We start from the raw sequence: 14,173 nt of genomic DNA on the forward strand, positions 1-14,173 counted from the left end.
ATCAGGTCTTGCTTCATTTCCAGGCGTGTGGATAATTTTTTTTTTTTTTTTTTGGTCGGTCATGGGGCTTGAACTCTGGGCTTCGGCACTGTCCTGGTGCTCTTCAGCTCAAGGCGAGCGCTCTACTGCTTGAGCCACAGCGCCACTTCCAGTTTTCTAGTGGTTTATTGGAGATAAGAGTCTCACGGACTTTCCTTGCCCGGGCTGGCTTTGAACTGTGATCCTCAAATCTCAGCCTCCTGAGTAGCTAGGATTACAGGCATGAGCCACTGGCGCCTGGCAACATGTGGATAATTTTGACCAACAGTTAGATGGTTGAATCCCCAGGAGTGGAAGCTGCAGACATGGAGGTAGTCCTTTATTCTGCTACCATCAATCCTCTGGAGAGGGATGAAGATAGCAACACAGTGGCTTTATGCTCTTTGTCTTATCAATTTTGAACCACCTGCATCCTCATCTAAGTCAGTAACAAAATATGCAACCCAGACAGCATCAGGACAAAGCTCTGTGGCACTACAGACCTGGTAGGCAAAGAACAAGCAGGCAGGCAGAGTTCAGTGGGGATTAGGCTCTCTCTAGCATTACCTCAGCAGCAAAGTCCTTTTCCAGGTCCAGGTAAGAGGTATAGGTTTTGTTTCCACCCCATTTATCATCTCGATGGATAACAAATTCTGCAAGAGGAAGAATCCAAGTTAACAAACTTGATAACATGACTTAGCATTGATAACATGACTAGCCCAAATGAATGGGCATTTGTAGTGTTCCTTATTTGAACTTTATAATATGGCATTTTAATAATCAATCAATTCAATTTATGCATGCTAGGGACTGATCCAAGATCTCACACATATTAAGCATGTACTTTATCACTGAGTTATACCACCATCTATTGTTCCCTTACCGTTTGTTTGTAGTCTAGACTGGCCTTATATTGGTACATATTAGGAAAGTACTCTACCACTTGAAGCTATGTCTGCATTTCTTTTTTTGGGGGGGCAGTGACCACAGGATCTCACTATGTAGTTCAGGCTGGCCTTGACCTCTTCATCCTCCTGCCTCTACTTATTGAGTGTTCCAAACTTCATTCCTGACACCCCTGGCTTCCCTGATCTCTCCTAAGAACCTAGCCTGGTAACAAACACATGGACAATGAAAGGATATCCCAGGTTCGCCCACATGTTACTATATAAAAAATCAGAGCAGAAATTCAGGGCAGCCAGTCCCTGGAGGAGGAATTTGCCATAAATCACAAGCATGACCACAGCAGGAGTTTGCTCTTCCAGCTGGGCCCTGAGGAGCCCAGGAGTATCTTACCTGACTTGAGGGAAAAGAGGACATGCTTGATGAAGGAGAGAACCCCGTTGTTCTCCACATTGCCTGGCTCACAGAAGGCTTTCTTCAATTTTTTCTTCACATCTTCTTTCCGGTCAAGGAGATCAATCTTTGACTCCTAGAAGTTGTTAGGGGAAGAGACCTCTTAGGGTTGAAAATGAGAACATGCTCAAGTAATCTTTTTTTTTTTTTTTAAATTTGGTGTGAAGGTACATGTCTGTAAACACAGTGCTCAGGAAGCTGACACAGGAGGACCATGAGTTTGAGGCTAGTCTGGGCTATAGCAGACCATGTTTTAAAAAACAAAAGGGCCAGGCACCTGTAATCCTAGCTACTCAGAAGGCTGAGGTATAAGGTTCACTGTTCCCAGCCTGGGACAGGAAGGTATTAAGACTTATCTCCAATTAACCATGAAGGCCAGAAGTGGAGCTGTGGCTCAAGTGGCAAAGAAGCTAAGGGACAGTGCCCAGACCCTGAGTTCAAGCCCCAGTACTGGAACAAAACAAATAAAAAACGAGAGCTAGAGACATAGTTAGTGGCAGTGGTAGGCTATCATGTACAAGGTCCTAAGTAAAATCCTCAGTATCCTAAAAAAATCCCAAACCAAACCAAACTCCAAACATTAAATTTCTACAATACAACCAGTGTAAAGTATCACTCATAATTCTCCCAGGCCTTGTTTCCAGTAAATAGAATTGTTTTAAAATTTGAAGCTATGTTTATTGCAGCATTATTCACCACAGCTAAGATATGGAGCCAACCCAGATGCCCCTCAGTAGATGAATGAATCAAGAAGATGTGGTGTATATATGTATGTGTATATATATATATATATATATAAAAAATATATATATATAAAACACACACACATACATGTATGTATATATATATATACACCACACACACACACACACACACACACACACACACACACACACACACACACACATATGTATGTATGCACAATGGAATTCTATGTCTCCATCAGAAAGAATGATACCACCCCATTTGTTACGAAATTGAAAGACTTGGAAAAAATCATATTAAGTGAAGTAAGCCAGGCCCAAAGAAACATAGGTCCCATGGTTTCCCTTATTTGTAATAACTAGTATATGTCTAGGACAAGCAGAAAAGGACAAAAGCTACGTACATATGACCATATAAGATGATGTTAAGTGAAATGAACCCCAAGATAGGGACACGAGGTTTTATCTTTGTTACTGTTGTTTTTAATGTACTTATAATGTACTGTGTGATTGTTTTGTTTCTTTTTTTTTTGGGGGGGGGGTCTGGTCATGGGGCCTGAACCCTGGGCCTGGGTGCTGTCCCTCAGCTTTTCAGCTCAAGGATGGCACTCTACCACTTGAGCCACAGAGTCACTTCTGGCTTTTTTCTTTTTGCTTATGTGGTGCTGAGAAATCGAACCCAGGGCCTCATGCATACAAGGCAACCGCTCTACCACTGAGCCACCTTCCCAGCCCTTTTTTGTTTCTTTTGGGTGTTCTTCCCCATGGCATAACCCCTGTTTTCATTGTATTTGATTCTGGTGCCCTGCATCTTGCATATAATTTTTGTAATTTGGGGAGGGGAAGGGAAATAATAAAATGCAGAAATAAGGATACAGATTGACCCATTGTAACAATGAGATGTATAGGAGACTGTGTTGCAAGTGAACTTTACAGCTTGGGGGGGTAAGGGGAAAGAAGTTGGAGAGGTGGGGAGGGAAAGGATGGTAGGGGATAAACAAAGGAGGGGATAACAATGCTCAGTAGGAAATTACCTTACTCATGTAACTGCAACTCCTTTGTACAGTATCTTTACAATAAAAAAATATATATTAAAAAAAAATTGAAGAATGGGGCTGGGAAGGTCCTGGGTTTGATTCCTCAGTACCACATAAGCAGAAAAAGCTGGAAGTGGTGCTGTGGCTCAAGTGGTAGAGTGCCATCCTTGAGCTGAAGAGCTGAGGGACAGCGCCCAGGCCCAGAGTTCAGGCCCTATGACTGGTTAAAAAAAAAAAAAAAAAAAACTAGAATTTCCACTTTCCTTTTTAATTTATTTTTGATCGTAGTACTTGAACTCTGGGCCTGAGTACTGTCCTTGACAGTCCCTTGAGCTCTTCAGCTCAAGGCTAGCCCTCTACCACTTGAGCCACAGTGCCACTTCTGGTTTTCTGGTCATTAATTGGAGATAAGAGTCTCATAGACTTTCCTGCCTGGGCTGGCTTTGAACTGTGATCCTCAGATCTCAGCCTCCTTAGTAGCTAGGATACAGGTATGAGCCACCAATGCTGGGCTTTATTTTACTTTTTCAATTGAGATGATGACATAAGCACTTTCGAGAACTCTGTCTTTATTTATAATTGTATTATATCCCCAGTTATATGTCAATATCACTTATAATCAGATTTTAACTACTTTATACATTAAAGGTGTACTTATTGACATAGCTATTAACAATGTGTGAGGATACAAGATTCATAATATTCAACAATATCAGATAGTTGAGTATGAAAGTTTGTCTCATGGGACTGTGTTGGAAACTTAATTCCCAAAGTCATGTCAGTGATATTTAGAGGTAGGACCTTTGGGAGGTGACTATCTTTACAAATGGATTAACTCTTTCATAGAATAATGGTTTATCAAGAGTAGGTTTATTGCAGGTGTCTCATGCCTGTACTCCTAGCTACTCCAGAGGCTGAGATCTGAGGATCATGCTTCAAGGTCAGCTGGAATGAAGGTGAAGGTATAGCTTAAGTGGTATAGTGCCAGCTTTGAGCAAAAGAACTCAAGAACACCCAGGCCCTGAGTTCAAATCCCAGTACCAGGACACATACATACACAAAGAAGGAAGGAAGCAAGGAAGCAAGGAAGCAAGGAAGGAAGGAAGGAAGGAAGGGGGGAGGGGGGACGGGAGGAAGAGCAAGCAAGAGAGTGAGAGTGAGAGAGCAAGAGAGAGCGAGAGAGAGACAGAGACAGACAGACACACACACACTCACAGATTTATTTATACAAGTAAATTCTAGGCTTGTTTGTTCTGTCATATACCACCAAGAGATTCTGAAGAGACCTTACAAAAAAGAAGGCCCTCACCAAACAAAATCTCTTCACTTTACACTTCCCAGCCTCCCTAACGTTGGAGAATGAAAGAAGTGCTAAGTGCATGGTTCAGTCAGTCAAGCAAGTTTGACTCTAAACCCCAATAAGACCCCCTCAAAAAAAAAAAAGAAATTACATTTCTTTATAACCAGTCTCAAGTATTTTATTATAGAAACAGGAATGGACTAATATATATATATATATTATTATGCATTATCTAAGTCATTTTCCTTTTTTCTTTTTCTTTTTGTAGGTTGTGGGGCCTGAACTCTGGGCCTGGGCACTGTCCTTCAGCTCTTCAGCTCAAAGCTAGCGTGCAACCACTTGAGCCGCAGAGGTACTTCCAGCCTTTTATGCTTATGTTGTGCTGAGGAATCAAACCCAGGGCCTCATGCATGCGAGGCAAGCATTCTACCACTGAGCCACCTTCCTAGCCCTTCCTTTTTTCTTTCTATGATAATCCTGGAGCTTGAATCCAGTATTTCAAATTCTCTTGTTTGTTTTTTTCCACTCAGGTGTAACCCTACCACTTAAACCATAACTCCACTTCCAGCTTTTTGCTAGTTACTTGGAGGTAAGAGTCTCTCAGATTCTTCTACCTAGCCTCACTTAGAACTGTGACTCTCAAATCTCAGCTTCCTGAAAAGGGAGGACTATAAGGTGAGCCACCAGCACCCAGTACCATTTTCCTTTTTTAGTAAGTTTTGGTTGGTTGTTTTGGATGAGTTTATAGCCAATTGAGTTTAGTGTTTATCAAATTTCCTAATTTAAGATGTGTCAACTTGTCAATTAAAATAAGTGATATTTTGTTAAAGGAACAACTTAACACACAGAATATTTTAATATGAAAATAGAAGAAATGAATACATTCCTTTAAAAATAAAAAGCCAGGAGTAGTAGCTGCTAAGTCTTACAATACCTAAGAAGCATGGAGTACTTACGGATCCTTAATACTTGGACATTCTAGTTAGCCAGAATACTATTATTGTGAATCTTCAGTCTATCTCTCTCTCTCTTTTTAGTCCTAGGGCTTGATCTCAGAGCCTGGGCACTGTCCCTGAGCTTTATTTCCTCAAGGCTAGCACTCTACCACTTGAGCCAGAGCACAACTTCCAGCTTTTTCTGTTTATTGATACTGAGGAATCGAACCCAGGGCTTCATGCATGCTAGGCAAGCAGTCTGCCATTAAGCCACATTCCCAGCCCCTTTAGTCTATCTCTTATTGAAGATTTTGAGATTCAAGAAATGGTTGGGTGGCTGGGCGCTGGTGGCTCACGCCTGTAATCCTAGCTACTCAGGAGGCTGAGATCTGAGGATCGTGGTTCAAAGCCAGCCCGGGCAGGAGAGACCATGAGACTCCTATCTCCAATAAAACCACCAGAAAGCCAGAAGTAGCGCTGTAGCTCAAGTGGTAGAGCGTTTGCCTTGAGCTGAAGAGCTGAAAGACAGCGCCCAGGCCCAGAGTTCAAGCCCCACAGCTGACCAAAAAAAAAAAAAAAAAAAAAGAAATGGTTGGGTAACAGGAGGGGGAAGGGTTAACAAAGAAGAGTGAATGAGGCTGAATGCATTCAAAGTAGTTTAACAATTTACCTCTTCTGAAGAGCTCATTTTGCTCCCAGTTAGTCCTGGGACCATTGGATTCATCAAATGGACTCGTTTTGAGTATCCAAGTGCAGGGAGGTACTGAGAAATTGAAAAACAAAACAAAACAAAACAACACAAAAGCAGATATTAGCATAAATTCTTCCTCAAAGCCTTGGTCTCCTCTCAGTTGACCAGCAACTTCACTATAATACATTCATTCTGGTACTTATTTTCTATGGACTACATTGTTTTCATCAGTAATCATAATGTGAAACCATGTTTCCCCCCCCCCCCCCCCAATTGCTTTTCTGTTTTCATTGAGAGGCTAGTGATCTGGTTTTCCCATAATAAACAACTTTAAGAGCTAGAAATGTGCTGGGGAAAAGAGAGCAAGCAGACAGTCCCAGCAGCCTAGCACAGGAGAAAGACGTTCAATTTCAGACTGCCAGGAAGCGAGGATTTGGGATGGGTTCTAGAGAAGGAAGCTCCCAAGGTGACTCTACCCCAAATTCTATGTCAGTATTCCTCACTGATTTCTAGGCTGACTGAGAGCTATGCACTTATACAGAGAAGTCCATGCTTTCTACCAATCTTCAGGAGGCTAGAAACCTAAATGAGAGGTTTCAGAGGTTTCATAGTACTGAGGAGAAAGTTGAAGTTAAAGTCAAACTAAACTCTAATACAATCAGAAAAGTACTAGAAAGGGGAAGTAGAAAATAGACACTGACAGGCAAGAGAAAGTCAACAGAAGCCGAGTCTGAAACAATTCAGAAAGTAGTCACGGACCAGGATATCAAAAATGACTGATTGGTGTGTAAAAAGAAATAAGAAAAGGTGGACAAAACAGTTAAAAGGCAGAGAATTGTAAAAGACAGTGGGAATCAAATGGAAGTTCTAAAATGGCATAACACAATATTGGATTAATATAAGTTGGAATTGAAAGGCCAATAGAAAATACCCAGAATAAACTACAGAAGAAGCTTAAAGGAAAACAAAAGAACAGCACAAAACATATTGACATGACCAAAAGGTACAAGCTGTATGTAATTGGATTCTCAAAAGAGAAAAAAAAAATTAAGACCCAAAGAAACATAGGCTCCAGGGCTGGGAAGGTGGCTCAGGGGTAGAGTGCTTGCCTTGCATACCTGAGGCTCTGGGTTCAATTCCTCAGCACCACATAAGCAAAAAGAAAAAAGCCGGAGGTGGCGCTGTGGCTCAAGTGGTAGAGCACTAGCCTTGAGCTGAAGAGCTGAGGGACAGCGCCCAGGCCCAGAGTTCAGGCCCCATGACCGGACCCCCCCAAAAAAATAAAGAAAGAAAGAAACATAGGCTCCATGTTTTCCCTCATTTGTAATAATTAGTGTATGTATAGGGTACTCCTAGCAGAGGATCACAATAACTCCATAGCTAAGTACACATGACCATATAAAATGATGCTAATAGAAATGAACTCCAAGATATAGAAGAAAAAAAAAACGAAAACTCACATTGCTCAAAGACCTGCACTATAAACACAAAACTAAGGAAAAACACTAAGGAAACTTTTTTGGTTGTGTGAAAGTGAATCACAGAAGCATAAAAGTACAGGAAGGAATCAAGTGCATCAGAAATGTTAAGTAGGGAGGTAAGGATATGGCTCTTTGGTAGACACTTGCCTAAAATTGTGAGGCCCTGGACTCATCCCAGCAAGGCAAAAGAAAAGGAGAAGAAAAAAGGAGGAGGAAGAGACGACAGCCAGCCCAGCAGGAAAATCCACGAGATTCTTATCTCCAATCAGCCACCAAAAAGCAGGAAGTGGAGCTGTGGCTTATTTAAGTGGTAGAGTGCCATTCTTAACTTGAAAAATACAGAACTTGGGGTAGCTTTTGAGGCAGAAAGATGAGTACTAGTTCCTGCTCACTAACTGTAGGATACTAAGAATAGAAAAAAAAAAAAAAAAAGCAAAAGTTTTTCTCATCTGCAGCATCCATACAATACGATGACAACCGCAGTGATTGGCATATCACAGTTTAATAAACTCTTCCTGCATACTTCTGAGACCCAGATTAAAAAAGAAAGAAGATACTGACCTTCTCTGCAAATGTGAAAATCTTCCTCTGGTCAACCCCTCCAAACTGGGCATCTACTTTTAAATATTCTTCATCCAATGCCTGTGGAAACACAGCATGAACACTGACTGTAGCTGTTTCATATGGGTCTAAGAAATCATAACATTTTCAATTACTAGATTTTGCAGAAGGTAGCACCAGTTTATGTTCCTCCCAGAACATAAACTGCACAGTCTCCCCATTGGCCTCATGAACAGTTCCTAAGTGCTTATAGTGCAGTTATGTTCCATGGGATAAAAAGTAAGAAGAGTAACCTCTGCTCTACAGATGCTTGTAATCTAGTGGGGGAGAGAAAAGGAGGTGGCAAACCATAGCCCTGTCACAGGCACCCTGCTGAATAACACAGCTGAGGACAGCTCTCAAGAAAGCGGCATGAAGTAACTCTTAGCAGGGTGAGGTGGCTAGTACCTGTAATCCTAGGTCTCAGGAGGCTAAGGCAAGAAGCTTCTGAGTCTGGGGCTCGGAATATGGCTTAGTGGTAGATTGCTTGTCTAGCAAGCGCAGTCCTGGGTTCCATTCCTCAGTACCACATAATCCAGAAGTGGCACTGTGGCTCAAAATGGTAGAGTGCTAGCCTTGAGTAAAAAGCAGCTCAGGAATAGTAAGCCCAGGCTCTGAGTTCAAGTCCCAGGACTGGCAAAAAAAAAAAAAAAAAAGAAAAGAAAAAAAAAAAAGAGGTGTGAGATGAGCAATGTCTGGGTTTTATTTTGTTTGCCTGTCCTGGGACTTGAACTCAGGGCCTGAGCACTGTCCCTGAGCTCTTTTGCTCAAGGCTAGCACTCTACCACTTTGAGTCACATTCCATTTCTGGTTTTCTGGGGATTAACTGGGGATAAGAATCTCCCAGGGCTGGGAAGGTGGCTCAGTGGTAGAGCGCTTGCCTTGCATGCATGAGGCCCTGGGTTCAATTCCTCAGCACCACATAAGCAAAAAGAAAAAAAGCCAGAAGTGGCGCTGTGACTCAAGTGGTAGAGCGCTAGCCTTGAGCTGAAGAGCTAAGGGACAGCGCCCAGGCCCAGACCCAGAGTTCAGGCCCCACGACCGGACCCCCCCCCCCAAAAAAAAAAAAAAAAAGAATCTCCCAGACTTTCCTGCTTAGGTTGGCTTTGAACTGTGATCCTCAGATCTCAGCCTCCTGAGCAGCCAGGATTACAGGCATGAACCACTTGCACCTGGCTTGGGTTGTTGTTGTTCATTTGGTTGGGTCTGGTTGGCCTGGGTACTGTCCCTGAGCCTCTTTGTGCTCAAGGCCAGCATTCTACTACTTGAGTCATAGCGACACTTCTGGTTTTTGAGTGGTTAATTGGGGATAAGAGTCTCATGGGTACTTTTCTCACCAAGGCCAGCTTCGAACCTCGATCCTCAGCTCTCAGCCTCCTGAGCAGCCAGTATTATAGGCGTGGGTCCCTGGACCCTTGCTTGGGCTGTTTTTATTGTTATTGTTTGGGGGATGACCTTGCTACATATATATCCCCTGAACTCATAAGTGAGCAATGTCTTAAAGGAGACAAGACAGGAATGGGAGGAGGAAAAAGACAGGAAGGCCTGGAATAGGTTGGTGAAGGAATATTGACGGCACGGATGAGCAGTGTCCAGTCATTAGAAATAAAATCAGAAAGGAAACCAGGGCCACTCCACGATTCTCCAGTACCTGTAGTCCAGGGTATAACAGACCACTCAGCAGTGGGTGCTCCACCTGTTTTACTACCTCAGCTCCAGCTTTCTTGGCATCATGTTGTGTGACCACAGAAGACAGTCGGTACACATCTAGTGTATACTCTCTGAAGAGGAAAGGAGACCAACGCAAGTAAGACTGGGCCCAGGCAGTGTCCTGGGGCAGTCTTAAAGCACATTATTTCACTTCCCTAGGCTTATGATGACATTAAAAGAGAACCCTGCTTGGTACCTTAAAAAATGTGAGAGCCCTATCAGCTCATCCAGAATGTAACTGGATGTTTTTCCTTTTATTTTTTTTTTTAACTATTTTTCTTTTTTTTGTCTTTTCTTTTTGGTACTGGGGATTGAACACAGGATGTTACACTTGCTAAGCAAGTACTCTGCCACTGAGCTACATGTTTTTCCTTTTAAAAGATGGCAAAGGGGCTGAGAAGGTGGCTCAGTGGTAGAGTGCTTGCCTTGCATGTATGAGGCCCTGGGTTTGATTCCTCAGCACCACATAAGCACATAGAAAAAAGCCGGAAGTGGCGCTGTGGCTCAAGTGGTAGAGCGCTAGCCTTGAGGTGAAGAACTGAGGGACAGTGCCCAGGCCCAGAGTTCAGGCCCCACGACCGGACCCCCCCAAAAAATAAATAAATAAAAAATAAAAGATGGCAAAGTAGCTTTAATCATTCCCTTAACTTCTGGAAAATATTCTACTATTCTTCAATATGCTATTTTTCTCTATTCTTTTTTTTTTTTTTTCCAGTCATGGGGCCTGAACTCTGGACCTGGGTGCTGTCTCTCAGCTCTTGAGCTCAAGGCTAGTTCTCTACCACTTGAGCCACAGTGCCACTTCCAGCTTTTTCTGCTTATGTGGTGCAAAGAATTGAACCCAGGGCCTCATGCATGCAAGGCAAGAATTCTACCACTGAGCTACCTTCCCAGCCTGTATTCGCCTTTATTCTTTTCTGGAATGCCTACTGCACAAATAGAACTTATCAATCTTCCATACTTTTTTTGTTTTTTGGTGTTTTTGCTTTGAACTTGGGACTTTGCATTTGCTAAGTATTTGAGTCATACCCCAGTCCTAAAACATATATTATATAGATTCTAAGACGACTATCTTTTTAACATCTAAAAATGTTGAAACTTCGTTTAAACGATGGTGTGTTATCCACTAATTAGCAGTTAATTTTAGGGTACAGTCATCTCTGGTATCGCAGGGGGATTGATCCCTGGACACCCTCCCTGACACCAAAGGCCCCAGTATAAAATGGCAAATTATCTATAAATGATTTAAAGTATGTGTTAGGATGTGCCTAAGTTATATGCAAATAGTATATGATTTTCTTTTAGGTACAGGAAATGAATTTAGGGCTTTATGCTCATTAGGCAGATGCTCTACCATTTGTACCACATCTCCAGCTCACTCCCAACCCTCTTTTGTTTGTACTGAGACTTGAACTCAGAACTTGTGCCCCCCCCCCCTTTTTTTTTTGCTGGTCCTGGGGCTTGAACACAGGGCTTGGGCACTCTTTGTGCTCAAGGTTGGAGCTCCACCACTTGAGCCACAGCACTACTTCCTGTTTTCTGGAGGTTAATCGCAGATAAGAGTCTCACAGACTTTCCTGCCCAGGCTGGATTCTAACCACGATCCTCAGATCTCAGCCTCCTGAGTAGCTAAGATTACAAGTGTAAGCCACCAGTACCTACCTGGCTGTGTTCTTGCTCAGCTTTTTTGCAAATGGTTAGTGCTCTACCACCTGAGCCAAAACTCCAGTCCAGAATTTGTGGGTTAGAGATCTTATAGACTTTTCTGCCTGGACTGGCTTCTAACTTCAATCTTACTGATCTCAGTTTCCTGTGTAACTATGATTATAGATGTAAGCCACCAGTACCTGGCTCCAGTCCCTTTTTTAGTTAGGTTATTTTCAAGGTAGAGTATTGATGTTTCCTCTTGTTGCTAGAGATGATGGTTGTGTTACCTCAACCAAGCCACTAGTCCCATGAACTGTATTTTTGCCAGTCCTGGGGCTTGCACTCAGGGCCTGGGTGCTGTCCGTGAGCTTCTTTTGTTCAAGGCTAACACTCTACCACAATGCCACAGCGCCACTGCTGGCTTTTTGTTTATGTGGTACTGAGGAATTGAACCCAGGGCTTCCTGCTTGCTAGGCAAGCACTCTACCACTAAGCCACATTCCCAGCCCGGTCCCATGAACTTCTATGCTCAGGGTAACCTCAAATTATAAATCCCCAGTCTTCACCTCCCAAGTAGCTAGCTAGGATTACAGGCCAGGGCCATTATACCTAGTACTATATAATTTCATATAAGAGATTTAATATCTGTGATTATGGCATCTTTGTGGAGGTTCTGGAAGTAATCTGCTACAGACACTGAGGGATGCCTTTACAATATAAATGTTACACTGCTACATAAATAGGATTGGGATAGCTCCGTGGTAGAAAGCTTGTCTAACACGCATGAGAGCCTAGGTTCAATCCCTAGAACTACAAAAAACAATTTTTTTTCAAATAGTGGCTATACTGTATTGCTTAAGAATAATGACAAGACTAAAAGAGTATACATGTTAAGTATACATACAATTTTTTAAAGTATTTTCAACCTGAGGTTGATTTCATGGATAGGAAGGGCAGCTTTGTGGGTGAGGGATATAGCTTAGTGGTAGAATACTTGCCTAACATATATGAGGCCCTGGGTTCAATCCCCAATTCTGTAAAGAAAGAAAGAAAGAAAAAAAAAAAGACCCAGCTGTATTTAATTAGAACATTGTATTTCTATTTCATCTAGAGAGCTATTCACTAAATATACTTGACTAAACTGAATGTGCTTGCTCATCTATGTCAACACAAACATTTATTTATTTATTTATGTATTGTCGGTCATGGGGCCTGAAATCTGGGCCTGGGCGCTGTCCTTCAGCTCTTCAGCTCAAGGCTAGCGCTCTACCACTTGAGCCACAGTGCCACTTCTGGCTTTTTCTGCTTATGTGGCACTGAGAATTGAATCCAGGGCTTCATGCATGCAAGACAAGCACTCTACCACTGAGCCACCTTCCCAGCCACAAAAATTTATTTCAAAAATTATTTCATCTAGCAATTTTACTTTTTTTTTAAAGTAATTTAATACTTTTAGAGTGAGAGGAGAGGAATGGATTACAGTACTCAGTTAACCAGACTGCTAGACTGCTAGTCTTTTATGCACCTGAGCCACGATTTTTCTTTCTTTCTCTTTTTTTGCTAGTCATGGGGCTTGGACTCAGGGCTTGGGCATTGTCCCTAAACTTTTCTGCTCAAGGCTAGAGCTCTATTCTTTGAGCTGCAGCTCTACTTCCTGTTTTTGGGTGGTTAACTGGAGATAAGTCTCAAAGACTTTACTGCCCAGGCTGGCTTTGAACCACATTCCTCAAATCTCGGACTCCTGAATAGCTAGGATTATAGGGGTGAGCCACCAGTGTCCAGAAATTTTTCTTTTTTCTGTGCCAGTACTAGGGCTTAAAGTCAGGGCTTCCCTCTCTTACTTGGCCTTTTCTGCTCAAGGCTGATGGTCTATCACTTGAGCCACATCTCCACTTCTAGTTTTTTTGCTAATTAGCGATAAGTATCTCTGTGATTTGTCTGCCTAGGCTGGCTTCAAACCACAATCCTCAGATCTCAGTATCCTGAGTAGCAAGGATTATAGATGTGAAGCAAAGGCATCCAACTGCAGCCATTCTTTTGTTGGTTGATTGTGGGGCTTGAATTCAAGAGCCAAGGGCTCTTTCCCTGAACTCTTGCTCAAAGCTAGCCTTCTACCACTTTGAGCCACAGCTCTACTTCTCCATTCTTCTTCTTTTTTAATGTCTACCTCTCTGAGTTCTGGGTTGTATTCTGGGTTAATTTCTTTCTCTTGGTAGTACTGGGATCTGAACTCAGGGCCTTGTGCTTCTTAAACAAGTATTCTACTTTTACTACTGAAGCTATAGTTCCAGTCCTTTTACTTTAGGTTATTTTTTAGGCAGTCTCCAGCTTTTTATTTGGGCCAACTGCAGACTACAATCCTCCTACCTGTAGCACAGTTGAGATTACAGGCATGAGGCATCATACCTAGCTACACATAAGATTTTTGGTGGGCAATTTAAAAGACAAAGGGCATGGATTTTTTTTTCTTTGTTTTTTGCCAGTCCTGGGGCTTGAACTTAGGGCCTAAACTCAGGGCCTGGGCTCTGTCCCTGAGTTTCTCTGTGCTCAAGGTTAGTGCTCTACTAGCACCACTTCTGGCTTTTTCTGTTTATGTGGTACTGAGGAATTGAACCCAGGGCTTCATGCACGCTAGGTAAGCACTCTACCACTAAGCCACACTCCTAGCCCAGGGCATGAAATTTTTAATGGCTT

At 42.5% G+C, this 14,173-nt stretch overlaps 1 protein-coding gene across 1 annotated transcript in view; it reads right to left on the reverse strand.

Moving 5' to 3' along the window:
• Yars1 (tyrosyl-tRNA synthetase 1) overlaps positions 1–14,173 on the reverse strand; it is a 30,010-nt gene that overhangs the window by 9,158 nt on the left and 6,679 nt on the right. Inside the window, exons 4-8 of the mRNA XM_070008815.1 lie at positions 9,774–9,903; positions 8,084–8,164; positions 6,021–6,113; positions 1,315–1,450; positions 586–671 (exon numbers count right to left, since the gene is read on the reverse strand). Of these exons, the coding sequence (XP_069864916.1) occupies positions 586–671; positions 1,315–1,450; positions 6,021–6,113; positions 8,084–8,164; positions 9,774–9,903 (526 nt within the window). The remainder of the gene's footprint in view (positions 1–585; positions 672–1,314; positions 1,451–6,020; positions 6,114–8,083; positions 8,165–9,773; positions 9,904–14,173) is intronic.

This window comes from Dipodomys merriami, unplaced genomic scaffold, assembly GCF_024711535.1.
Source record: "Dipodomys merriami isolate MVZ:Mamm:240054 unplaced genomic scaffold, mDipMer1.0.p SCAF_71, whole genome shotgun sequence".
NCBI classification, from domain to species: Eukaryota; Metazoa; Chordata; class Mammalia; order Rodentia; family Heteromyidae; genus Dipodomys; species Dipodomys merriami.